Here is a 27,639-nt window from a genome sequence, read left to right as displayed (position 1 = left end):
ACAACAACTTTCTGGTTTAAGCACATTTGGGGAGTTACCTTACTGTCTTCGTCAGTAATAAACTGTTCTTGGCTAAGGTCATCTTTCATCTGCACAGTAAATAAAACTGTCACTAAAGCTGAGTTTCTGTTTCTCATCAATCAAGTAATACAATAAAACTCAGAGCATTGTATTTAAACAACGGTTTTTAGAGAAAAGGCAAACCTTAAGGAAGTTTTAATATAATCATTTCCTCTCAGCTGATCAACATAACAGACACAGTAATTTAGCTGGGGAAACGTGATATTAAATCTTACAAGCCTGATAATCAGATTGCCTTTAGAGGCAAAAATCAAGCTGGCTTTCCAGGCCTCATCGTAACCATTAATTAAATACTTACCATCTCTTCAGTTAACATCCAAAGGACATTTAAGCAAAACCCCAGCAATTTCAAGAAAAAACTATCCACTCTAGTTTATCTATTTAATTCCAGTTCTATTCTGTAGGTAGTTTTACTGCTATAAAGAAACATTTCTCCCATTTTTAAGAAGGAATTCAACTGGAAATATTAAAATATGTTCAACATGCCGCTTATTTTTATCTAGAGGAAGATAAATTATTATATGTATGCAAGCAGTAAAAGCAGTTGCCAGAGAAAATAGGATTTATTCTCACCACACCTGCAATATTTCAGCCACTACATGAAAATATTTCTCTTTCTGAAACAATTAGCCTAATTTGTAGTGAGCTCACACAGACTTTCACAGTACTACTCTGCTGAAGATTATTACTTGCCTAAAATATGATGCTTACATTTTTCCAGTACACTAACAAGTAGCATTGTTTGAGAGGGGAAGATCAGGCAGAAATATTACACCCCATACTCTGTGATTCCCCCAAATGCCAGATAATCCCACACCAGTCAAAACAAAAGAGTCAGGTTGCCAAAACAAGTAGTTACATTTCCCTATCTTCTGATAAGGTTTTACGTAAATGCAGAAGCAAACCTGGCACAGTCTGAAATCAGGGCAGGGCAGATCTCTCCCAGCACATTCCACTTCTCAAAACCCAGCACGTCAGCAGAGCCTTCATAACACAAGGTGCACACCAGGGTTTAGGAGGTTGTGGGGTTTGTTAGTTTGTTTATAATTTTTAGACAGATGGAATAAAATCTCAATTTTTCTTATTGTAGTATGAAAGATAGACAACGGTACATGGAAAATGCTAGAAAAACCCTGCTGTCAGGTCCATCTCACCACATCTGTTGACATAATCTAGAATTTCCACGGTGCAGAAAATGCAGTTTTTTGGTTTTTTGGTTGGTTGGGTTTTTTTTGGTTTTTTTTGTTTTTTATTTTGAATCCACACTCCCAAGCAGTCAATGGATGTTCCATTAGTCCTGGCTATCTTTTGGGGAGTTCAGCTGCCCACCAGCCTCAGGGACCTCTGTGCCCCTTTCTTGCAGCCCCATATTAGAGTTCTCTGCCTGGGCAGCATGGGGGATGCACATTGACTTGGGGCATCGAGTTCTTCAACAAGCCACCCTCCAAAATAACTGCAATTAGTAGTAAATCCCAAACCCTCGTGCCATGTGAGGTCCAGCCCCTGCCCACTGCAGGCCCAAGACCTTGAAATGGTGACTGACCCTCTCAACTCCAAGTTCATGGAGTTTTCAATTCCTTCATCTCCTGTTTTGCTGAGGAGAGAACAGCTTGTCCTATTTCTTGTGAAAAGAGTGCCAGAGATAGGAATATTTATAAGGAATTTGTATATATCTATCCAAACCAAAACATTCAAAAATCATGACTCACAATCCCCTCCCAAATCATGGGATTAAATTAACATATCATGGGATTTTGAAAGATGCTGTTTTAAAAAGTATGGAATACATAAACTTTGTGTCACGCATTACCTTAAAATATTTACACAGCCAGAAACTACAAATTTTTATCAGCAGTTAAAAGAACCAGAAGCTCACCTAGGGGAAAAAAAATCATCACATATTCATAAGATTCCTGGAGGCTGGACCTTTAAAAATAGTCCAAGTGTTACAATTCATCACATGTAAATTTATGGGATTTGGCAACAATGCAGTTGTCTCCAGGGATGTTGGAAAGAGGGGGAGTGTTCTTGGTTAACCTTTTCTTTTTTTTTTTAATAGATACAGCATGCTGAAAGTGCCCTACTAAGTATTTCCTAACTCAGCCCATCGATCAGTTTAGAGCACTATGGAAACACACAGCAGAGTGTGCTTATCAATGCCAAATCACTAAATATTTTGGTGTTTGTTAACCAAAACTGGATGCATTCTGGAAAAAGAACAAGTGGAAAATAAAATTACAATTTCTGAAAGCACATCCTGCCCATGCCTTTTGCCTAGAGCAATCAGAGGTGGGAAGCCAGGTTTAATAAAAAGTAGAGAACAAACCGTTTTCGAGTGGTTGTTCACATTTTTGTTAAAGGCAAAGACAATTTCATGGAAAAAATCCCCTTTACTGTACTGCTTTTATTTCTACTGATTTTTGGTAACAGTGGGGGTTTTTTTTAAATAAAAAACTAATCTTTAATCAAGTTTACAAATCAAAAGGTGAGGGCGTGGAAGGGAAGATTACTACCCTTAGCATTTTTCCCTTAGTTTAAAAGTTCGAAATATCACAACTATTCCTACCTATGCCCAACACCTGCTGCTCCAGACAAGGTCACTGCTGCATCTCAGCCCAGCCTGCACGAGTTCAGCCTCCCTTTTGCTTTTCAATCCCACAGTGCTGGCTGGTGGCTGTGATTACTTTGTGCCTTTTTACCAGAGTTTACAAACTCCCGCCCTGACACAGGGGAGGTGACAGACACCGAGTCTGGTGGCATCAGACATGGCATGTGGCTCTGCTGCCAGGGACAGGCTGCACCTCAGATGCTGCTGAGCCTCCTCAAGCAGGTACCAGGTGCCAGTAACTGAAGCTGATGTACAGTTTGTGCTTTTCTGTGTACCAGACTCCTACTCCTGAGGAATATTTACCATCCAAAACCAAAAATATTGCCATAAGGTGTGAACAACATCAAGTCTCTTTTGTTTAAGACGAAACACAGTGAGCAGCAGGTATTTTCCAACATGCAATAATTTTATAAACATCTATTAATAGAGCAACGTCCATCATACCTATCATCCAATCCTCCTGGGATTGTGACACTCAGACTCCTGCAATACGCAGCTCTGCTCCACAGTGAGTACAAAGGCAACCAGAAGAACCCAGCAAAGCACTGTGTCAGTCACAAAATTCATGGGTCATTTCCAAAGTGGAGAAAAAAAGTTGGTTGAATGCTATTGTTTGCTTTCTTTTTAATCCTTGTTCCAACCTGAACACTGAGAAATTTGTATCGTTCATGTGGCCCGAATTTCAGTGCCTCACCCCTGTGGCTCTCTGTTCCTTCCTTCCTATATTTGAAACCCCATTATACTGAAATAGGATAATACTAGGGTATGAGTGACAAATAACTCTGCAGTTTGGTACACACATTTGGAACAAAAATGTAGCTATTTTGTTGTTTCCACTCAAATGACCCAGTTAATTTCAGTGTTAACATCAGCTGTCAAAACATCCACTTAGCAGATTTGCATCCCTTATTTATTCCAAAAAAAAGGTGCAATAACCAAGCAGTTATCAGAGAAATAGAAAACACTACACAGAATGGGTGTTTATGTTTAATTCTTGTTATTCCATCACTGTCTATCATATACTTAGTACATTAAATTCCACACTTGGCAACACATAAATAAATCAAGAAAGTTTGTGTTCATACTGAAGATACCATTATTTTCCCTTTGGGACTAATCCAGCCCAGTGAAGACACTGTCAATGAAGCCCATGTACCATGTACTTGGCATCCTTGTTGCAACCTTCCAACACAGCCTTTGCAAAGCCAGCCCTGCCACCTGTCCCAGCAGGTGCAGCCACCTCTGCACTGCTGTGTCACCCACCCTCTCCTTCCTCTGCTCCGACCCAGGGCTTGGGGAGACACACAACTTTATGTTGGCCATCTCTGGAGCCAAGGAAACTCTTCAAAGCAAGGACAGGGCCACCATCCCAGAGACGGTTTTGGCTGCTGCAATGTTTGCTTAGCCCATACAAAACGTTCAACTCCTTCCCTGCTTTTCCCTCCTTGGAGAGAGAACACGTTTCCACTTCGAAGGATAAAAAAGCCAGAGGTAGCAGAACGCATTGGCTACATGCCTTCAGCTACACTTTATCCCACAGCCTGCCTTACCTCTGTACACAGTATCCACGTTCTCAATAGGAAGCTGCTTCTTGGCAGCTGCTCTGCGATAGACCACGTGTGCTCTGCCTCCTCCCTCTTCCTCCTCCTGGGCCCCCTTCTCCAGGGGTTCGATGAAGAACTCGTCCTTGTCCGTGCGAATCATGCCAGCCTGCAGCGACAGGGCAGAGATTGAACACTTTGCATTACTGCACATACAGCAGAGGCTGGGAGTAAACAGTTACAATATGCTTAAGCACACTTTAGTGCTCTCTAGAGAGCAATTAGGATGCAGAGAGGAAACCAGGTGAATTCTTTATTAGAGCAAAACGAAGCATCATTTTCCCAACTTGACAAGAAAGGACAAAAGGTACAACCCTGAACCAAAAGGACTTCTCCTTGAGCCCTGTGAGCCAACTATAGGTCTAAGAATCTGTCTAGGAAATAACCCTCTCCATTAAAAAACAGCTAAAGTGAGAGTTACTATGACCTTAGCTATCCATCAGGCCCAGACCACTCCAGTGTTTACTATTTCTGTTGAATCAAGGATCAGATCAATGCCATAAGCTGGTCCTGATGTGCAGCTCAACAGTCAAAAGATGTAGAGTCAGCCTTTCTGTTTAGAAGCAAGATAGAAAAATACTGCATCTTACATTCAGGCACCTAAGCTTTGTGATTATTTTCCCCTTGACACAAAGTGTTCAGCCAACAAAATAATCTTTCAAGAATTAGCCACAACTAGTTTGAGTGTCAGTTGTGCATCGCTAAAAAAACCCCAAACTTATTCAGACCAGACCAGATACCCTGGTATGAAAAAAGAAATTTGCACCTCTACAGAGCACCTCAAAGGAACCTCATCCAAGCAATTCTCATTGTGTTCAGGGGAAACCCTCATAAAGATGGAAAACTTTAAAAAAGAGATGGACTTCTCATCATCTTTATTCAGGTGAAACAACTTGGCACCTGGATCACCTGGGCTTGTCTCGTCTTGCAGTCCTGCCCAACTGCAGGAGGTCACAGCAGCCAAGAGCTGCTTGCAGAGATGGTTGGCTTGAATCAATTTTTTCTGCATGTTGGCACATCTGTGTTTGAGAACTTCAGCTAGTGAACTCTCAGCTTGCAGACAGAAAGTCTTACTATTAACACAAATGAAATTGTTCCAGATCCAACTTCATAAGCTCCTTCATCCAGTTCTTTCCTACTCTGCTCAGTGATGATCCTGGAGACACTGCAGTTTCAAACTTGGCCCTGTGACACTCTCCATCTTGCTATCTGAACTTCTGGGAACCTAAATCCCCTGTTCAGTGAAGCCCCACCTCAAGCTCCCAGAGGAACCAGTTTGGCTCCTTTGAACCCAGTACCCTCACTTGAAACAAGTACATCTAAACACACTCATCATATTCCAGCACTAAAGTTCTCATACAACATATATTTTTCTTCTACAAGCAGCAAACTACATTCCTACTGCTATAAATACAGTATGTTCACTGGTTCCCTCCTTGGAAAAATGTCAGGTTCATTTGTCATGTCTTAACTTACATTAGGCAAGATTTCCAGTCCCAGAATTCATATATATAATGTATACAGAAACAGATTGAAGAGGAAGGATTAAAGAAGCAAAATTATATCGAAGCAATTTAAGCTGATGCCATCCTGCCTGTGTAGAGGAAACTGAATTTGAAATCATGTCCTGTTTCTTCTTATCTAATTTAGATTCTACATCAGACACAGAAAAGGTGAGACAGGCTCAGCAGCTCAAGGAAGCCAAGACAACCAAGAAAATATGTGCTGAACCCAAAGAGACAGCAACTGATCTTTTACTGTAAAGTGAAATACATGAAAAATTCAGACTTGATGTTGCTCTCCTTTTAATGTTATTCCAATTGCATTACACGCACACTTCTTCTGGATATTAAATATTATATCCAAAAATTTGGAAATCTTCTTATGATAAGTGCACAACTAAACATCAAGAAGGAACAAGCATTTGCAAGTTCAACAGCACAGGTTACAATGCACACGTCATATGCACACCCAGGAGAAATATACTGGGAGCTTGATGGTCATGTGAAAAATATGTGATTTTGGCTTCTGCAAGTCAAAAAAAAAGCCATGGTTGTGCACATGTTCCTATGTATTTTTGGATTAATCAAGCCTAATATTAACTAAGCAGCTAATGCCAGACCTTAGTTTGGAATGTAGATCATAATTCAGGATACAGGGGGAAACGCTGCTGTACACTTTGTGCAGCAGGGAATTTGATGGGAGTTTGGAGGAATTTAGATGTTCTAAGAAAATTAACAGATAAGCAACTTCTGCAATCAGTAGTTGAACAGATTAGACAGAAGAACTGTTACAGGTGAACTTTAGCTTCCAAGGCATGGTGGCCTTTTGGAAATGAAAACAGTTGGTCAGAGTGAATTCTCCTCCCTGAGAAGATGAAGGTGGCAACTGAAAGAGATATTTGAATGCTGGATCCCAAGACATCAAACAGTGCTTAAATACTGACATTTCCTGCAGATCATTGTGCCTGGTACTGGCCCTTTTGCATGCAGGGCAATTCATGTGGCAATGGAAGCAGCAAAAGAGCAGGACATCATCAGGTCCTCTCATTCCACACTCTGCTTCTTGGATGGACATGACACCACTCTATAAATCCCCATGGCAGCATCCCCCCTAATTCTGTTGGGTGCAGAAAGGAAGGAATTGGACCTTCAAACATAGAACCATGGAATCTCCTGATCTGAAAGGGCCCCCAAGGACCATCAAAGCCCAACTCCTGGCCCTGCATGGCTGCATATTCCTTTTCTCATTTTAATCCTGGACTATACTGGAATTTCTCTTTTCCTTTAGTGCTGAGAAACACATCAATTATTTTTGTTCGGAATTATTAGGAAAGAATGTATGTTTGAACTGTAAAAAATTTTATACTTTTATATATTGCATTACCTGCACAGTCTTTGAATTAGCCAACATATTGCCATGAAATAAAATAAAATAAGAAAGAATGGCTGTTTCAGACTTTAAGAAGAAAATTCATTTAGATGGCAAGGCAGAGTTCCTACAGCAATCCACATTTCAAGTCATCTGCCTAATAATATAACCACAGCTATAAATGATTCATTAAGAAATATGTGGGGCTCCTGAAAGTCTCCACCACACATTTCCTTACTGCTTTGAGCAAGACATTTAACCTCTTTACTTCCATTTCTCCACCTCTGAACCAGCATAACAACAGTCTTGCAGGATAATTACAAGGCCACATTTGGGGGTTCTTTTGGTCAAATACTTTGAACATGAAAAGCTCAAGATGAATCGCCTAATGCATTTTTTCTGATACTGCTCAGAACACCCTCAAAAGGCCCCCATGAAAGGGAGATTGCTTTTAGTCATCAACTCAACACCAGTGTTGTGCACAGCCAAGCAAGCAATAGGGCAGCAAACAAGGCAGCAGAGGTTTGTTCACATCCTTCAACTTCACCCTTCATCAGTCCTGTTCTTATCCACAGCTGCCATCACTCCCGTGCCAGCCCGTCATGCCAAGACAATTGTCAGACAACCACCAAGTTTGTGATGACAACAGAGAGCATAAAAGTTGCTGCAGTTTCCTGGAGAATGCCTCTGGATGACTGAAACAGAAATGCTGTATTGTTTGAGCACACCTGTGCCTTCCCTTGGACTGCAAAGGCTTCAGAAAATTCTTGGACCGTCATCTGGACATTTGCTCCACAAGATGTGAAAACAGATTATCAGTCTTTCAACTACCAGTTTCCCCAAAAGTTCTGAACAGAATCCCAGCAGGTGCTTCCACAAACTAAGAGCTTAAAAGTACCTGCTAGCAGCAGTGTTTTTCTATCTTATACTGCTTGCCACCCATCCCAGGAATGTTGTACGCCCTGGCATTATGGATTAGTAGTGCTCGCCCTGCACTACCACCTTGCAGCCACATTCACACTGTGCAATTCAGAATCAGGCATGGAATTGGGCATCTCCTTGGAAAGGAAGTCCAATTTTGGAAAAATACACTAAGCTCTTATCTCTTCCCCTCCTCTTCTCAGACTTTTAACTTTAAATTAAGCTGAATATGGGAATATTGATGATGGCAGCAGCAACTGTGTCCTGTGACTAATGAAAATATAAATTAATAGAAAAAGTATTTGCCTTTGAAATGCACCGAATTGTAGCAAAGAGCCTACAATATCCCACTATTTCCCAAAGCAGGACATCCCCAGGCCTTCCTTCCAAGGGCTTTTAGATCCCAGCTGCAAATTACTCCAGTCGAGCACTTCTTGGCACTCATTAATATGCATTAAAGACTAGAGCAGAAAACACTTAATCAAAAGGAATCGGCAGTTCAGAGAATCAAAACCTCTGCTAAGGTTAGCAAGAGGGTTATTTAGAAGTGAAAGCCACACAGAAGAAAATGCACAAGGAAGACTGAGAGTGACTGTCCTGTCCAACTATGACACGAATTATGCTGATGAGCCACAAATGAGTCCATTGCATCACACGGAGTTGGGGTCTAGAATTCCACTAATCTCTTTTGAGGGTAACAGGGCTTCTGTGCATCCCTGGAGACCACCTCCCAAGGCTTTCAAGGACCACAGGATCTACATAGACTGGCAATGGCCACAGCCACATGGGCTTTCTGCCCAGGTTAGTGACACTAATCCCATCCCACACGATGGAGATCTCCTCTCCAGTCCAGGAGATCTGCCAGCGCTTTGCCACCACACCACAGAGCTCAGCTGAACAGCAGGTTTCTTCTCCCATCTCCTCGACATCCCTGGCCCCTCTTGCATTTCTAAAGACATTCTTCAGAAGCCTAATTTGACAGAAAAACTGCCTGGCATATTTAGATCTACAGAAAACTCCAGGTTTGGGAGCGTTCACTCCTGTGGATAATTAAATGTCTCTCTGGCTCTGCACTTGGTGAGCGACTTAATTGTCTCCTCATTGCCATTCACATCACAGCTCCCTGTTCTGGGCTGTAATGAAGTAACCCATCCAGTGGCTGCTTCAGGACTCCAGAGCCTCAGCCCATCCTGCAAACACAACTTTAATTAATGTTCATTCTCTTCCTCATCAGTACAGCTTTACAAAGTTTCTCATTGCCATATAAAGGCAGATTTACGTCCCAGTGTCCAAGCACATGATACAGATAGGAAGATAAAATTAAATGTGAACAAACCTGAAATTAATATTTTAAAAAATCCACGTGTCTGTTTAATTATCAGTAACCTACAAAAACAGTGTTTCAGAAACTCTTAGAAACAGCATTTCTGTCAAGAGAGAAAGCTCTAATTTTTTTAGTATTTGATTCTGAAAGAGGTAACTAGCCAAATTACATACCACTGCATGAACAAATCCTGAATACAGTCTTGAAATACAGACCATTTTCTTGAGATAAACATGAGGTACAAACTATCTGATATTTACCCTCATTGCCTGGGTTATGAGCTTGCACTCCCTGCAATGCCAGTGAATACTCCAGACGGGAACTGGCAATATGGGATTCTCCCAACAACCAATTCACAGAGAATCTGAGAGAAACTTGCATTTAAATGTAGAGCTGCCAAAAATACTCTGTAGATGACTTGAAAGGGAAAACATTTATATTTTCAGGACAAGATATTGGATAAAGTCTTATTCCATGTCTATATCAACGTGTCTGTACCCTAAATACACAACTGCTCTACATTTGACTGAAGGGGCACCAGCAGAGCAGAGAATTTGCAAGCAAATCCCACATGTTACTTTCATGATCCTTCTCTAGGTCTTAGAGCCACAGGAATATGCTTTATCCAAACAACAACAGATGTGTCCTCCTAACACGAAAGCCAAATACAGAAATACTCTCTGCTCAATTACATTGGAATGCATCTGATGCACCAGGAGCTCCATTGACTGGAATAAGTTCACCCAGGAAGTCTGTGGCAGAGCTAAGGACATGACACAGACCTTCCAAACTCATCCCTGCCCAAGTGGGATCTCTCAACATTTTCCCTCCTGAAATGTGTTCATTCTCAATCACACAGTACCTTGATTCAGGAACAGATGCATTTGGAATTTTACTTCCATTCAGCTTAATTCATGTAGACAACAATGCAAAAAAAAACCCCAAAACCTTCTTATGTCATATTTGCATTTGATTCTTTGAGAACATGCCTCCAACAACTGAAGCATTGCAGAGGAAGAACTGTGCAGTGCTGCAAATTCCTTTAAAGTGAAAGGAGGTACTGAAGGAATTGTGGCAAATATTTGGAACATACTGGCATTTATTGTGCTGGATTCTGCTGCTGCTCTCAATCTACACTGATCTATTCAGGCCTAGGCTGGATGGGGAAGAAAGTTTTCAACTGATCATATATATTTTTTGTTACTGTTAGTATTTTTCAGCTTTTTTTTCAAGTTTGTTTGCAGTTAAGTCATGTTATTTTCACATATCCTCAAAAAAATTAAGGGGGTGAATAATTATGGAGACACATAGGTTTTAAACAGCCAGATTGACAGAGAGGCAGAGCCTTCTGGGTCCCCCTATGGAGGCTGTGTGTTCCTCAGGGCCCCCATTTATCCTCTGCATGGGGATAAGGTCACATTTTTACTGTACTTTGAGAACTACTAATGAATAGCACCATACAGGAGCTCTTGCTGCTAGGAGCTCTTTCATGGCAGGCTGCTTTCCACAGTCCTTGTTGCTCAAGGGAGGATGGGTATCCATCCATTCATGCATCTACAGATTTCCACTGCTACCAAAAATAAAATTTTGTCCCCAGAGCTCAGCTTAGTCACTACACAATTGCAGGTGTGATTGATAACAGCAGGGGGACAAATCTGAGCCAGTATAACCTGAAGTTAAGAGAGCTGCATTAGTTTATAGCAGATAGGAATCTGGACCCAAATCTTGCAGTTGTATGGCATAATTCATGTTAGAAACTCAAAAAGGTTTTCTGTGGTTTTTAAGAGACACAATAGTGAGACAGACTGTGTCTCATTCGCAGTGAACCGTCGAGAAAACAGACACAATCAAAGTGATTTCATAAAGCAATGCCAACAGATTTCAAGGCAAGGGTCCCAGCCAAAAGTGCCTGGCTTTCACCAGTGAGCAATGCTAAAAACATTGCTCTCAGCTTCTCTACCTTTACAAGAAAATTACCAAATTCTCACCTCTGTCACTCAGCACCTGCCCAGGACCAGCAGTAGCAGCAGACCAGAGCACAGCCCCAAGCAATTCCCTCCAGTAAATCTCCTACCTCTGTCCCCCACAACCTGCCTCATCCAAGTAGCCACTCACCTACAAATCCTCAAAGATCCCAAGAGATAAATCTCATTTTCAACAAGTTTAGGTAATATAGAAACCCACAACTTTCTGCATTTGACACAGATACTCCTTTTGCAGAGCACAGCCTGTGAAAGTACAGCAGAGGCTCTGAAGCAGGCAAACTCAGAGCAGATCTGCCTGCAGCTGCTATGCAGGAAATAGCTTGGCACCTTTGCCAGGTTGGCTTCTACCTTTTGGACACTTCCACAACCACCAGCAGGAACCTCATCTCCAATGAGCCCAGCTTCAAAAGTGTTACAGTTGTGTAGCTTTTCAAATAGAGACAAGCAGCTCCTTTAGCTAAAATAATGCATAAGCAAAAACATTTTGGAAATTCTCTAGGCTTGATGTCCACAAGTATGTGTAATTCCAAGTGGGAAAGAGGTGAGTTATTAAATAGCTGTTAAGAATGAAAATGATAAATGTGGCAGATCTTGCAGACTCAGGGGATTGTAAACTTGATTGCTGTTGTTGCAAGCAGGGAATAGTAATTGCAGTGCCCTGAAACAGAGTTTCTCAACTTTAATCTTTCCAGAGGAAAAGCATGAATATCAAATCCATGAATTTGCTAACAGCAAGATCTGAAAAGATTAACTTTCCCAATTTTGACACACAGAACCATTTGAAATAAAGCATTTCTGAGGACACTTTGACAAAACACATAGTTGAGCCCTACCCTCAGCAATAAAACTTAATTGACATTCTGCAAGAAAACAAAACAAGTCCAACTGGAAAGCTCTTCAGCTCAAATTCTCACAAAATGGGACAGTTGGCTACACAAGTTTCTTTTCAAAAATATATTTGCTTAAGGCACAAATCACCACCCACTTAAGTCAATGGGTGTCACATTCATAAATCTCAAGGCCGGAATTTATAAATGGATTCATAAGTACTAAAGCAGTTTAGTCTGATGTTATATATAAGACAGGCCAAAGACTTTTTACCAAAGCGCCATTGAAGCCTCCCAAAAACATTCTGCAGCAGGGCTGGAGCAGATCCATTAATGGGTAGGAAACTGAGTCCAGGTCTTTGCTATGGTAAACAGATAAAAAGATCCAGACCACAGAAAACTGCAGAAAATGTTTACTATACTAAAAAAAAGCTTAATATACTAAATTCATCTGAGTGGAAACTCAGCATTTAGAGTAACTTAAAATTATCTTATAAAAACCCTGATTATTCCCCTAGGAAGATGTTGTGCAGCAGCATTTCACGTTCCAGAGGAGTGTGTGAACTACAGAGCACAAGCTGCAGGGCAGCAGGAGCCAGCCCTGGCCTGGGCCATTCCCATCTCCTGCTCCTCCCAGTGCCACCCCACCCTAGGACAGCAGCCCCAGTGCCCACACAGCCACACCGTGGGCAGGTTCAGGGAGCTCACCCCAAAACCCCCACCCTAGGAAGTTGTGCCCCTTGGCAGAACCCAGTGCCCCTGATCTGCAGCCTCTGACATTTGCTACCACAGGGAAAGCAAGACCCCCAGCAGGTAAAAACTCCCACCTGGGAGAGAGCATCTCGCACACGCTTTGCACTGTTCCATGCAACAGCTCATAACCCAAATCCAGCCACAGGTCTGGATTCGTGGCTTGGAAATCAGACAGGGTCCTTCTCTGCTAAATGCAAGCTTTACTCTAACAGGATGCCCGTAAGAGTACAGGAAAACAAAAGTAACAAAAGGTTGCTGCAGCTGGAGCTTTTTGTCTTTTCACATCCTATAGCCAGGCTTATTTTGACCTTCTTTCTCTTACCCTGTACTGGAGAAATGAACCTGGAAAACAGTTTTTCAAATGAGAGCATGAAAACCTAATGAGAGATGAGCTTTCAATTTTATACTGCACTCAGTCGTAGGCTCCCAGTACAAGATGTCAACAAAGTGCAAGATACAGTACAGAAACTAAAATAATTAATCCCTGGAGGAACAGGCTTATTAAGAAGGATTAAATCAAAGAATTAATGTGCACTATTTGTCTGGATGACAAAGACGAAGGGAGGCATATGATAACTCTCCAAGATCTGAAAGCATAGAAAGAATAAGAATTGCTGATGAGAAAAGCTTGGACATACCAGGAAACAAACAAAAAAAGAAACTCTGACAAAAAATTTTAGCTGGCAATGTTATAGGCAGTCTTATACAAAACCAGCTCAAAACTTGTCCTCAAACATCTTTAAATTACCAAACCTTATTGTTTACACTGCACTAGTACCTACAGTTCAAGGACCAAGGTTTAGGCATTGTACAATAACAAAGACATTTTAGCAGACTTCTGCAGAGGAAAAAGTACAGAACATCAGCTGAGTCCAAAACAGGCTCAGGGAGCTCGTCAGTAGCTGCTGATCTATGTCCTTGGAAAAACAGTGTCAAACATGAGCTAGGTTAAGACACAAAGATAATCACTCACTACTGGTTAGTTTTGAAGACAAGATAAGGCCTCACATGGACATCTAATCAAACACAGTGTGGCTCGTGTGATTTTCTTTCCCTCATTTTGATCACCTCCATTTTTTTATGGTTTTTGCTGTTTGTGTTTTTCCAGATATTTTTCTCCTCTCTCCAAGGTTGCAGCTACTAATAAAACAATTTAATATTGTGTGAATTGAAGAATAAGAATGTTCCCTCTGTTTCTTAGACTATGGCTCCAGTAACCATAAACTTTTCACCATACTCCAAGAAGCACAAAAGGATTTAAATTACACAGACAAAACTCTAAAGGACAAAACCACAGTTCGATAATAAAGGTAGAAACCTGAAAAAATCGCGACTGTTGCAGTAGAAGGTAGACTGGTAGTAATGTTTCATTTTGGAAAAGCACCTATAGTCTAAGGCAAAAGTTTAAAGAAAAGTGTCTGTTTTCCCAAAATAAATAGAAATTAATATACAGCAGCACTCAGGTAGTTGGAAGTTCGACACAACATACATTGAGTCAAATGGAGCCTGTAAAGGAACATAAGAGAGTATGGAAAATAAAGGCAAAGCAAGAAGCATAAGTCAGCCTGTAAATCTTTCAGAACTACTAGAAATCAAATTACACACCATATGTCAGTGGGCTAATGTATTCACACCAGTAGAGCTGGGTTAGCACCACCACACATTCTGGTAAGTTTACAACTGGTGTGTGTTTATTTGGACAATACTATTATTATAGAAGATATTAAGTTCTTCAAGAGGTGGCGTGGTTTCTATAATTTACATGTCTGCTATAAAATGATGTGGATTTCTTATTTGAAGTTGCCTTTAAAATCTCATGGGATTGTTTTATAACTAAAAAGATATTACTAACTCAGATTACTAGGCAGAGAGAAAAAAACAAAACAAAACAAAACAAAAGCATTTGTAGTTCTTGAGCCAACAACAATGCTTAAAAACTTTGAAAAGTAAATGGTCGAAGTACAGTTACAAGAACTAAAAGCCAGGAATCTGGGTCAGAGGAAATATTCTAGTAAGGGTGCCAGTTATCTACGTCTATAAATGCAAAAATTGTTATTTTTCAAAAAAAGTTATCAGATAATATGTACCTACTCCACCACTCAAACTGAAGTCAGTTATTCCAATTGTCTCTCTAAGTCCTGTCTAGAGGAGGACCAAATATCCAGCACAGGACAAAACAGCTGAGGGCACCAAGGGTGCTACTGAGGACAACCAGCAGTGACATGGGGGCATCCAGGGCCTGACAGGAAACATGCCTCATCCAGAAAACAGAGGTTCCAACCAACTCATGCTTATCCCACAGACAGGTGAACTTACACACTGGCGGTGAGTTGCGGCCACGCCACCAGCGAGCCCCTGAGTTTCACAATGAATTTCCAAATGTTTTTGAAAAGTTACAAAGGAGGTCAACATAATCCTCGCACTTCCACTTTGAATTTGCTGCTAGCTACACAATTTAGATTAGAGATAGGACTACCAAGAGCCCAAGAGAGAGAACTCTGAAAAATAAGGGAAGGAATGCACAGGAACCTGTCAAATGAAAGATAACACTGACAAAAAACTGAAATGCTTTGTTAGAAACATTTAACCACCTATGCATCTTACTAAGTCCTAAATTAGCTACTTCCAACTCAGGTGAGGGATGGACAACTGTTGCAGCAAGTTCAAGAAAGATTTCCTTTCACTCTCATTTTACAAAGCACCAGAACAGAAAAAAATTTAAAAGTATGTTTAAATATGGGATAAAAAAAGACAAGACAGATGGCATTGTTTTGTTGTTACACAAGTCAGTGCTATAGCTGCACTGAAAACACTGGATGCAGGATGCCTGCAAATACAACCAAACTGAAATATTTCCAAAGAAGTTGAATGGGAGTGACCAGGATTTCAAAACCATCTTCATTTCAGCAGGGAGACTGAAAACATTAAATATTTATTTTAACATGAATGAGAAGGACAGAGAAGGACAATTAATGGTGTAATAAGGACTACCTGCAAGTCATCTCTTCATTTCACAATAAAGAGAGTATCAATTAGATTAAATATGCTTTCCCCTGCCTCCCCCTGCCTAAAACAAATCACAGAGTTAACTCTACAGTTTTTATTCTCCAGCTGACATCTTACAGCAAATTAAAGACCTTTAATACAAACAGTGAGGAGCCTCAGAAGCTCCAGGGTGCCCCAGAAAGAAAAGAAGCAGGTCTGGACTTCTTGGTCTTGGACTCCTGCCAGACCAAAAGACTTTATTAAATGAAAATGCCCAGAGGATCCTAAAGGGAAAATCTATTTTAGTTTATTTATTTAACTAGTGATATTGCTTCATATTTACGGGTTGAGTTTGTGCTAGTAGCTTTTTGTTTTTACAAGTCAGTCTTCTAGCTGACCTGGGTTTCACAGGACTTACACCTACTGTGACAGCTTTACAACCTGTTGTAGCTTCCCCACGCAACACAGCCAAAGCCAAGCTGCTCTTTTGGTAACACTGTCAGGTTTCCAGCTCTCCTTCAACAGGTTTCAAATTCTATTTAAGTCCCTCATCTCTATGGTAACTGCCAACTCCTTGGAGCCTCACAGCACCGTGCTGGAGGAAAGCAGTCCCCCATTCCTCACTGGGGAAATGAGATGAGGGTAAACTGGATGACTTGGCCAAGGACATGTAGGAACTCTGTGGCAGAGATGGGAAACCAAATGTCCTGGAGACCAAGTCCAGAGTATGATCCAAATGGTGCTCTTTTCACTCCTACCAGAAAAACCTCATGCTCCAGGCAGCTCTCACCATGAGAGTCACTTCCAACCAGACAGTGACTCTTACTTTACAAAGCAGAAGAGGTGTGGGATGCCTCATTACATGCTGTCCGTGTTCTACTCTGCTACAAGGAGTTGGTTAACCCTCTCTGCCAAGTGTTCACCACCAGCACAGCCACCAGCATGGCCACCAGCCCTGTCCAGCCATGGCACTGCAACAAGAAGCTTAACACAATTCGACTTTCATGGGATTCATCTGAACTCTCAGGAAGCAGGAATCTCACAAAGTTATAAAATTGTTTTAAAAAGTTTTCCAGATTTTATCATTTTTCACACAGTCTGCAATTCTCCTTCCTGGCTTTTGAAAAACGACACACAGCTGTGCTTTGGATCACAGCTGTGACTTCTGGCAGCAGGTAGAGGAGGCCCGATGCTAGGCTGGGGTAGCCAGTGTCACCCTGAGATGTCTGGGGCTTCTCATCAGCCAGGAGGGTCCAGTCCCCCTCGCTGGCAGGGCAGGGTGAGGCACTGTGGGCTCCTGCACTGTCACAGCATTTCTGAGCTGTGAAATACCCTCCAGAACTGGTCTCCTGAGTAGAATCACTGGGAAAAAATGGCCACATGTATGAAAGGCAGTGGGGAAGAGGCAAGAGAAAAATTCAATGAATGTTGTGGTTTCCCCCACTTGAAGGCAGTTTTCTTGTGTTTGCTACTTCAAGTGTTTATTTTGTTGTATTTGGTCTGTTCTGGTGTTATCCACGCTCCTAACAAACCTCAGCATCTTACTTTCACATCCATCTTTTCCACAGATCCTGAACATATTCTCTGCATTTTCCAAAGAGATCTCTGGGTTTCATGTCACTGCAGAACACATGGCACAATGCTCAGATCTGCTTTAGTAAATGGACAAACGTGATCACTTTGTTCTTCTCTGCTCACAGCTGCTTGGTGAGTTGTACCTCTGCAAGCCAAGGACAGAAATGCTGCACCCATCAGCTGGCAGTGGGGCAGAACCAGGCACTCTCCAGATCCCCTGGAGCCAAACTGGCCCATGGGCAGCATGAATGGGCACAGACATGGCATCTCCCAGGTGGCAGCACAAGGATCAAACACCAATAGGCATCTTCTTCCCAGGTCCTCAAGAATAAAACCTTGGGAAAGCATTAAAGTACAAGGGAAGGTAGGGAGAACTAGAAGAACAAAAGAACAAGAATGCTGACACTCCCAGAAGAGCCTGGGGATAAGTACTGTCATTTTTAGCCATATTTCAACTTCTTAAGCAGTCTCCCATCAGTCAGAATCACAGTTTGTGGAAGGAACCTGTTCCATCTTGGAAAGCCAGAGGCCAGATAGCCTCATGAGAGAAGACTGGGATCACACAGCTTCTGAAGAGAGCACAAACAGTGACAATTAACCCCTGGCCTGCCAAAAGTTCTGCTGTGGTGGCAGACACCTGGAGCAAGCCATCCCTGAAAGTTGTGACTAGTGATGGATGAAACAGTCTTTAAATACCCTGCTGTGGCCAGGTCACATCACTGCTTATAGACAGGACCCACTCAATTCCTCAGGTGGGCTCTCATGTGCCCACAAAGCACAGACACAGACTGCCCACAGTGGCAACTCTGGGGTACTCCTCAGTTAGCAGTCCAGATTTCTTCTGGGCACAAGTGCCTCAAAAGAAAGAAGATGATGAGTTCACACTTCCACCTGATCACATCAGCAAACAGAGGCGTGTTTGAAGGAGCCTTTCCTCTTCCTCCCCCACAAACTCACCATCCCATTTCAGAGTGACCAGAGGAAAATACTTCAGGCCACCTCAATTGAGTAAGGAATTTTCAGATACACATTTTTGGTTTCCATTTGGGCTAATACCCATTATAAACATGATAAATTACCATGGAGAAAGAGATGTCATTTTTCAACCCATGGAGATAATCCCAGAGGAGGAAGAGAGGAAGTAGAAGGAAAGTTAATGAGCCCTGAGGTCTTGCTTTGGGAAAGAAACTTGTGTAGAAGAAAGGGATTTTTAAAACACCTTTGTGTTCCCAGAGCTCAGACTCCTCCTGGATTTACATTGGACTTGTTATCCTCAAAGCATTACATTTGGGATCTCTTTGCTTTATCAGCCAATATTAATACAGACAAAACTTTAAATGTATTAACACATCCTTGGTTATAAATGCATCACTGTGTTCATGGGAACCAAATTATCTTAGCATGAACCAACTTTTTCATCCACTCAGTAACCCCTACACTCATTCACAAATGTGTTGTATTTGTAACTGGTCACTAAAGGTAATGACACTTAACAGTAGCTCTGACAGTCTTCGAGATCTACCTCCTACCTGGGGCAAAGAGGAGGTAGGAATGAGAGCAGAGCAGAAAAGGCCAACATTTTTCTATAACATTTTAAGGGTTTTCTTACAGAGTTTATGCTGATTTTTTTAAAGTTTATTGGAAGAAAAGAAAAAAGTCATTTTAGTTCGGTCTCAGAGGAACTGAAAACTACTTATTTTTTATTTGACTCTCTCCAAGCCTATTTATGTATCCCTCAAGAGTGAACAAAAGTTTGCTTTTTTCCCATATTGTAGATATTTTTCAAAAATTAGCATAATTCTTTAAAATTAATTGCATATTTAAAATAAGAATAACTCTAGCTTTCTGGCAGGCAGCTAGTGAAGTGAAACACGTGATTATGCAAACCACAACCAATATTTTAGTGCCAAAAATACTGCTCAGCAGAGAGATGTATAAATACTGGCCAAACCTTGGAAAGTTGGAGTTACAGAAGTAGATAACAGAACTCTCCTTTCAGCAGCTATTCAAATTTCCTTCCTTTTTAACTTCCTTGGAAAGAAATCAATTAAAAACCAAACATTAATACAACTTCTCCACCATCTTTTTTATTGCTTCTGTCTCATGGGGTAAACTAAATCACACCTTAAAAATGGTCCTTAATGTCTCCTTTCAAAAAGTAAAGTCACTCACTATGGCCAAAGCTCTCTCTGTGATCAGCTCCTGTGCCTGAGCAGTCCTGGGGCTATAAAAGCAAAACTTCAAAAACTACAGAATTCAGGTAGCAGAAACTGGGCTTTGGAGCTCTGCTCTTCTCCAAGACTTGCACGTGACTCTGTAGCAACCAAGACACTTGGCACACATGAAAGGTGTAGGCAAACAGAGAGGTTTCCTATTTTACAAGTGATTCATAGGGGAGAAATTGCTGAAAGACCCACTTACTTTCAAATTCCTTTTTGCTCTCAGCCAAGGCAAACTTGGGCATTTCTACATTTCTGATCAGTACTTGTACAAATTTTATGGAGGGCTAAAATTAACATGCAGGTATTCTTAACTACACTTCATTGAAAAAGAGCTGAAATACAATCAAATATTTGCATGCATGAAAAGGTAACTTGCTTTTCAAACCTGAACCTAATCTTTCTTCAGTGAAGTACACAGGCTAAGACCAGCCAGGTACCTGACATGTATGTCTAAGACAATAGCCAGGGCCTGATACTGGGAGGCCTCTGGGAATTCTATGGGGAAAAAAATTATTACATTAAATATAAGTACCACAGGCCAAGTTTGCAGTGCATATACACCTAGAGATCAGCACAGACCATGTGATTGCATTGTCTAATGTGACTACAATGTTCTTCAAAAGCGTTGGATTCATATGGAAAATGTGGATAAAGAAGCCTCTAAAGAAGCTCCCCCATCTGTCGCCTTTCCCTCCACTCACTAGTCATGCTAAGCCTGCAACTCCTCTCAGCAAGGAAAGGATTAACCATACTCTCAATTCTCCCTGGAAAGGCCTGACTCAGAATAGTTGCCACTCTTAATATCAGTATCCATGGCTGTAGCAAAGGCCTTGGACACTGTTCTTAAAAAAGCACATCCCTCCATGCAGTGCATACCTATGGGGATCTAGTCTCATTCTCCTGCTCTACAGAAGACAACAGGTGAGTTAATGGGCTGATTTTTTTTTTCCATTTGTTCTCCACTGGTCTGTTCTGCATCTTTTAAATTAAGCGCTACAGATAAGACCTAGGTCCTCCTGAGTGAGTTAATGCTCATTAATAATACACATAAGTTTACTGGAATTTGTTTTTCCTCTTTTCTTTGACCAAGTATAAGAAACTGCGCACTGAAAAAGATACATAAATATCCAGGGGGTTTGTCTTTGTGTGCATTTCAAACAGCACATTGTGCCTCCCCTACACAACCCTTTTAGGGATGTATAATGTCAAATCTAAACAGGTTATGTTCATCTCATCTATTATTAACCAAGAATCTTCTGTACAGATTTGAGTATATGTTTACTCTGTGAAAACCTACGCACAATCTACAGCTAAGAGCAATAGTAGACACCTACAGAATCAGAGAAAAAGAAGGAAGAATTCTGCAAAGCAAATGAAGAAAAGCGAAATAGATCCTATTATATAGCTCTGACTCTGTGAAAAAGGGAGAACAAATATTGAACGTGCAGTATTACCATTTATTTCAGCTGAAGTAGCTCAGGAATAAAGAGGCATTGTGTAAATATACAACCCACAAATTGCTGATGATCAAACTACAGCCCTGCACACAAGGATTAGATACAAAAAACAAACCAGGAGTGGGGTAAACACCAGGTAATCAGAAAGAATTACAATCTGCCAATACACAGCAGCTGGAGAGCTTGGGTTTGCCCAAGCCAAGCAGAGCTGCTGTTTGCACATGAAATCATAGAATCATCTAGGCTGGAAAAGACCTTTAAGATCATCAACTGTAACATGTGCGATCCAAAGCACAGAGCCCCAGGGGCTGACTCCATATGGGAGGCACATGTCAGGCTGAGGGCATAAAACCATGCAAGAAATGATGAAAAAGCAACACAGGTTACAACAGATTGCCAGAGTTATCAATTCAAATGCGACAAACAATCCCTGTAGGCAATACTATTTCAAGAAGTGTCTACCTGGCAGGGGAGCAGCTGACTCCAGGAGCGTGGGCTGCCAGCCTGTGCTTTCCTGAAGTTGCACTTTCAGGACTCCTCTAGCAACAGACAGTTGGGGCGAATTACACACATTTCTTCAAGTTCTTATGGGATTTTGAATTGCATTGAGAGGCAGCAAAGCAGGGTGTTCGACAAGGTCAACTTTGCTTCCCAGCCCAGCCCATGCAGGAAAGTACAGCCCGAGCCACTGCAGCCAGCAAACCTGGCACAGGGAATACACAGCACCTTGTCAAATAAGCAGCAGTGTACATGTCTAATGCCTTTAATTTTGTATATTGCAATCTGGTGCATTGATAAAGCCCATCATAATGGGCACAAGAAAATTTGGAGGAATTTCTGCACATCAGTGTTACATTAGCTCCCAGTTTAGAAAAAGTGTAAAGATACATAGTTTTCATTACCTGACACAATTTGTGAAAATTACAAGGAAGATAGTTGAAGGAAACTAATTCTTGCTACTGTGCAACTGAGTCCATGTTTTTAAAACAAATAAAAATAAAAAATAATAATAAAAACAAAACAAACAAAATGAAACAACTTACAAACCAATCTACTTACAGAAAATTTTATACTTTCTGAGCCTGACATGGATTTGTTCTGAGCCATTATTAGGAGCAGAATAACACACAAAAAGTCAGAACTCTTCTTCCTTCTTCAAGCTTAGGCCTGAAAAAGTCAACACTAGAGTCTGATAATGCTGCCATGATGGACATGTCCTTTGTATTGGTTACTCCGAAAAATCAGAAGTTCAGTTTCAAAGTATGTAGAATACAGGAACAAGTGTGACAATCTATTTTTAATGATGCAATTGCTTCATCTGCCTTATCATGAAATAATTTTTTGGCAGAACAGCTAGCTGAAACATGGAATTCTGGCAAATATTACAATACTCCCATAAACTTATGAATCAGAATACTCTGGAATCTTAGTCAATTCTTTCAACAAAGAAAAACTTAGCAAGTTTTTAGCAATCTAATAAAAAAAATAGAAAAATAAATCCTGGAACTTCTGTGTCCAGTGTAACACATGAGCTTCTAAACATCAACTGCTCACAACAAATCTCCTGTAAATGAGCTACAAAGTAAGGATTGCTGACAGAAATTATTTGGTATATAATTTTAATTAACAACTGAATTCAAGTAAGTCATGCTTTATTCCCAGGCAATTCAAAATAGAAAGAGGTGACATTCATAAAATAAATTACTCTTTATGAATTATTCACCCAGTTCTAATATCTTTTTCAGATTTTCCAATCTGTTCACTAAACCCTACTGTGAAAAGCTCAATACCATATTCATTAAAATAAACTTAACTGAACCCTGAAGGAAAGCACACACGGATTGGTCATTACAACCAACTGTTCTGCATCTGAAATTCCTGTTTTACACAAATGCAGAATGTGTTCTCTTACCTGCAGTTTAAAAGACACATCAACACCTGGATTATAAGTGCTATCCTCAAAAAGAAACTAAAGATAACTGGGCATGACCTACTGACCTACTTCCTAGACAGTCACTAGCAGATTTGGAAGATGTTGCCTCTCATCTGACAGTGGTTGGATGTCAAAAAACTCAGGATGAAGCCCAAGTCACAGACCTTTTCCCTTGCCATATGAAAGAATATGCTCAAGGTAAGGTGAGTCACGGGCTAAGGGAGTAAACTTTCCACATACTGACCTTCCCCTTGCACTAAATCATCACTTGGGTCTGTCCAAGAGCAGGAGAGAGCTACAGGCTCCTGAAACAGCAATTCTTTTGGTCCCCACTGCCAGGATGCAATCACAGACCCTTTAGTGACTCAGGAACTTAAATCCTACAACAGAGGTCAGCAAACTAAACACACTCCTTGACCCTTGCTTGGGGAACGCAGTGTAGTGATGAATGAAGAGGAACTGGAGCTGCTGCTGTCTGCATTACTCACCATGGAGAGTTCACTTCTCCCCTATTAGTAAATACAAAAATATGCAGTTTTATCATCAGCCAAATAGCCAGGCTGTGGTCCACAGAGGATAATCTGGCAGTCATTGCTGCAAGGTTTCTCCATTTGGTTTGCTATTACGTTAAATAAGATGTCTCAGATCTCTCCCATAACAGTCATCTGGTGTGTTATCTCTCATGTATATTAGGAGGGCTGTTTTCCTGAAACCTGATGTATCATTGTAACCAGCATATGTCAGGGAATTGCAAATCAGCACATTACAGAGCATTGCTGTAGTCCCAGCCCTGAGAACAAAATGCAGCACCACACCAGAGGACAGGACCACGCGTCTACAGAGAGGCCTCTGCTCTGCTGGGAAGCTGAGCAGGTGCTGCTCCAGGCACACCAGGATCCCAAATGCCAGGCAGCACTGAAGGAAAGAGACTCACAATGCAAATCTAATATTTACATTCTTTCCCAGAATCTTAGCCAGATTTTCAATGGTTTGTTGGCAGCTCAAGTAAATATGGAAGTATGCAAAAGCAGGGAAAGAAACACAATTCTGCATAACAGGACAATAAACAAGAGGGGCCAGGACAGGTAGCGGTGCACCTCAGAGCAACTTCTGTCCCTCCAGGTTACTGTGAGGGGGAAGCCTGTGCTCAATGAGGAGGGACTTGTGGCATCTCTGTGCTTGGTGCTGCTATGTACAGAGGACGGAGAAACAGAGGACAGCAGAGCCAGTGTGTATCTCTGGAAGACTAGAAAGGGCATCCCCCATTCCCTTCCTGAGAAAAATACCAGCATTAAATAAACTAACTCTGTTCTCAAATTCTCTGTTCTCATTTTCAGTGTCTGAGTTCTCTGCAAATCCCAGTGAAGTTTCTGCTTCTCATCTTTGAAGGAAAATCTAAATCTTACATAGATATTTCTGAGCAAATTTAGGGCTTGGGAAGGTGAGGGAAAGTGTTCTTTTTGGAGGAAAAACTGACTAAAGACTTCCAGCTAACCCTAATGGATCTACAGCTGTGTTCCGTCTGCTATATCACTACCCTGACCCTACACAGCCACAGCCTCCTGTTTGCATCCAAGAAACATGACTAACGAGCAGGAGGAGTAATCTGATGACTCAAAATGCTGGACATTTATTGCAGCTGGTGATGGGTCAATAGCTCTGACCAAGGAAGAGGTGACCGGTCCGGGGAGATGGTCCCGAAAGGAATCGCCTTCCCAAGGCCCGGTGTCTTCCCTCAGCTGCTGGCAGGAGGGCCCATGCAGAACCTGTCAGCTCTTTAGTGATTGTCAGCTCGTGATTCCAGCTCAGCTCTGCAGGGCAGCCTCCAGGCCAGACCAGAGAGAGATGAGAGCCTCGTGTAGCTTTTCCACACAAGGAGCTTTACTGTTGGTCCGTACTCCTGGTCTGCACTCCGGCAAAGGGGAGGCCAGGGACGAGCACTCTCCCCCTTGCAGGGGCAGAGGGGTTTTATAGGGATACAGGGGGTGGGCGCCAGAGGGTAAAGGCCAGTGGGTTACAAAGGATCTGCATAGGGTCTCCCAGAGGATTCTGGGTCTGTCTTTTCTCCTCATAAGTGAAAAGTTAGCTGCCTTCCCAGGGAGTCCTGCTGGGAGATTGAGTAATCTCCTTATCTCAGCAGACATCCCTCCAGGGCAGGGGCTGGGCATACCCCACAGACAGTGATCTCTCATGTGTACTCTGCACCAGCCAAAACCCCAGAGAACATTTTCCTTGGCGTGTCAGATGACCTCCAGAAAAAAAACACTTAGGATAAATCCTCTATTTGTTGTGAGCAGGAAAGAAGATGGAATGGGATGATCCACAACTGAAAACACCAAAGGGAAGAACGAAAAGAGAAAGATATGGCAAGGGTAGAATGGGAGAGAAAGCAGAACTTGCAGTAAAGGGCATGAAGGTCCAACAGAAAAGGATGGAGTGGTGAGTAGGAGAACAGGGTTTCAACTGAAATGTCGTGAGTGGTTTGTTACGCAGCTGCCACCAGTGAATTTTTAGAAACAAGACATTTTTGTCACAGGAAATATAAGGTGATGAAAAGTGATCATGCCAAGAACATAATTCAAAGTTTCTTTCTCACCACATACATACCTGGAATTATTTCTTATTATTCTTATGTCTTTAAAGGAGAGAGACCAAGCCCATCTCACTGTTCTCAGAGATCGCTGCCTGGCACTGCAATACAACACATCCATCAAGAATGACCCACAGCAAGGCAACACTCGTGCAGTTCAACAGCTGCACATTGTTTTAAAGATGAACAGAAACAGACAAAATTCGTTTTGCGCTCTTTTAATGTCTACATATTTAAACATATCTAGTAGGTAAAGGAAATCGAAATCCAAAGTGCAAGCAGACTGCCAAAACAAAAACAAACAAACAAAAAAAAAACCCCATGGTGTTGCTGTTGGCTCCAAATAAAATGGGTTTTCAGCCTTCTTCCAAGAACTTTAAAAAATAGGGATAGAAAGCAAAAGGAAGGGAGAAAAACATAGATCTAAAAGAAAGAAAATTACCATGTAAATGGAAACCACGTACTGGGTCCCATATGTGTATCACATACTTCTGCTCATGGTGGGTATCAGCCCTGTAACTCACAACTTTGTGTCAATACTCTCCACTGTCACTGTTCTCTCTCTAGCACACAGCTGCTCTGCACATTAACACACTCTTTGGCCTATTTGTTTGTGTAGAGATAAAGGGAAAGACCATCTCTAAGTAGCAGTCAACTTACATCATTAATGCAAAATGAGTTTCCATGGGGAGCTCCACAGATCAGAGATGAAGTTCTGATCTCCTCTCTGGCAATGAGTTCTGCACTACCTGAAGGAGCAGGTGGGGAAGGCTTTGAACCCAGAGGAGCCTCTCACTTGTGACCAAGGAGAGAGGTGAGGGGCTAAGGCGACCCCATTCACAGCCATCAGCCACATCCGTGTCAGCATTTTTTGTAAACCAGATTATTTAGAAAGAGGACACTCCACTGCACCATGTAGATGTTGCTGCAACTGATTTAGAAACAAGGCTGTGGGCACCAGCCAGGAAAGCAGATCTCAAAATATATGAAAGGGGAAAATTTGGATGATGATGAGATCTGCATTTGAGAAATGTTTAAGGTGCTTCGGGCAGCTTGAAAAGAAATCCTAACTTTAAATGCTTCCTACTAGATAAAGAAGTATCACAATGCCAAGTTAGAAGGATGAGCAGAATAAGCAGAAGTAAATGAATCAACTAGCTCCACAAAGTTGATGCACATAGATTAAAGCTCACTAAGTGCTGGGTATTATGCTCATCTGAAAGTGGAATTTGTCATAACTTAATCCTACCCAGATGAACATTCAGCAACTACACCCACTTTACTGCCAGACAAGACCATTCTGACAGAGGCTTGAGATGCTCTAGCTATGTCCCATCCACTTCACAGTTTTAGGGAGTTTTGACCAACTTTTTGTGGTTTTCAAACAAACCATCCTCAAGTATTGTTAAAGAAATCTTAAGGCTACTACATGGAGTAAATAAATCTTCCTATTTCAGGGAAAAAAAAGCAACCACTCAGCTTCAGAGTGGGATGACTTTACACCTGCTATTAATCTTCATGTACCTGTAGCTGGGACTTTTGGCTTTGGCCATTTTCAAGGCAGAAAAACCTGATTAATGGGAAAACAGATGCTAAGTGATATGATAAAACACTTATTCTTGACAGGCAGAAACAACACAATCACATTTACATCCAGTGCAACCCAATTCCCCCTGCCCTCCTCAGAAGCGCAATACAGTCACGGCTCCTGCTCCACAGCTGTGTTTCCTCAAGGAAGAAGAGAAGGATCAAGAATGTGAGCACAGAGAATTCCCATTGGTAGAGAGGCAACAAAAACAGGATTGTACAGTATGTGAATTCAGATAATCAAAGTTTTTGCCACCACTTTTCTTCTTGTTGCACAACCAAAATTAAATGAACCTGGAACAAGTTATAAATTTGCCTT

The 27,639-nt window shown here is 41.5% G+C and overlaps 1 protein-coding gene across 1 annotated transcript in view; it reads right to left on the bottom strand.

The window, feature by feature from the left end:
* The window catches only part of ADAMTS2 (ADAM metallopeptidase with thrombospondin type 1 motif 2), a 178,181-nt gene that overhangs the window by 107,235 nt on the left and 43,307 nt on the right, over positions 1–27,639 (bottom strand). The window contains exon 3 of the mRNA XM_069028479.1: positions 4,240–4,399. Within this exon, the coding sequence (XP_068884580.1) occupies positions 4,240–4,399 (160 nt within the window). The remainder of the gene's footprint in view (positions 1–4,239; positions 4,400–27,639) is intronic.

The sequence above is a fragment of the Aphelocoma coerulescens genome, chromosome 13 (genome assembly GCF_041296385.1).
Source record: "Aphelocoma coerulescens isolate FSJ_1873_10779 chromosome 13, UR_Acoe_1.0, whole genome shotgun sequence".
Taxonomy (NCBI): Eukaryota; Metazoa; Chordata; class Aves; order Passeriformes; family Corvidae; genus Aphelocoma; species Aphelocoma coerulescens.
The sequence above is the reverse complement of the archived record's forward strand: the minus strand, read 5'-3'. Positions and strand labels throughout refer to the sequence as shown.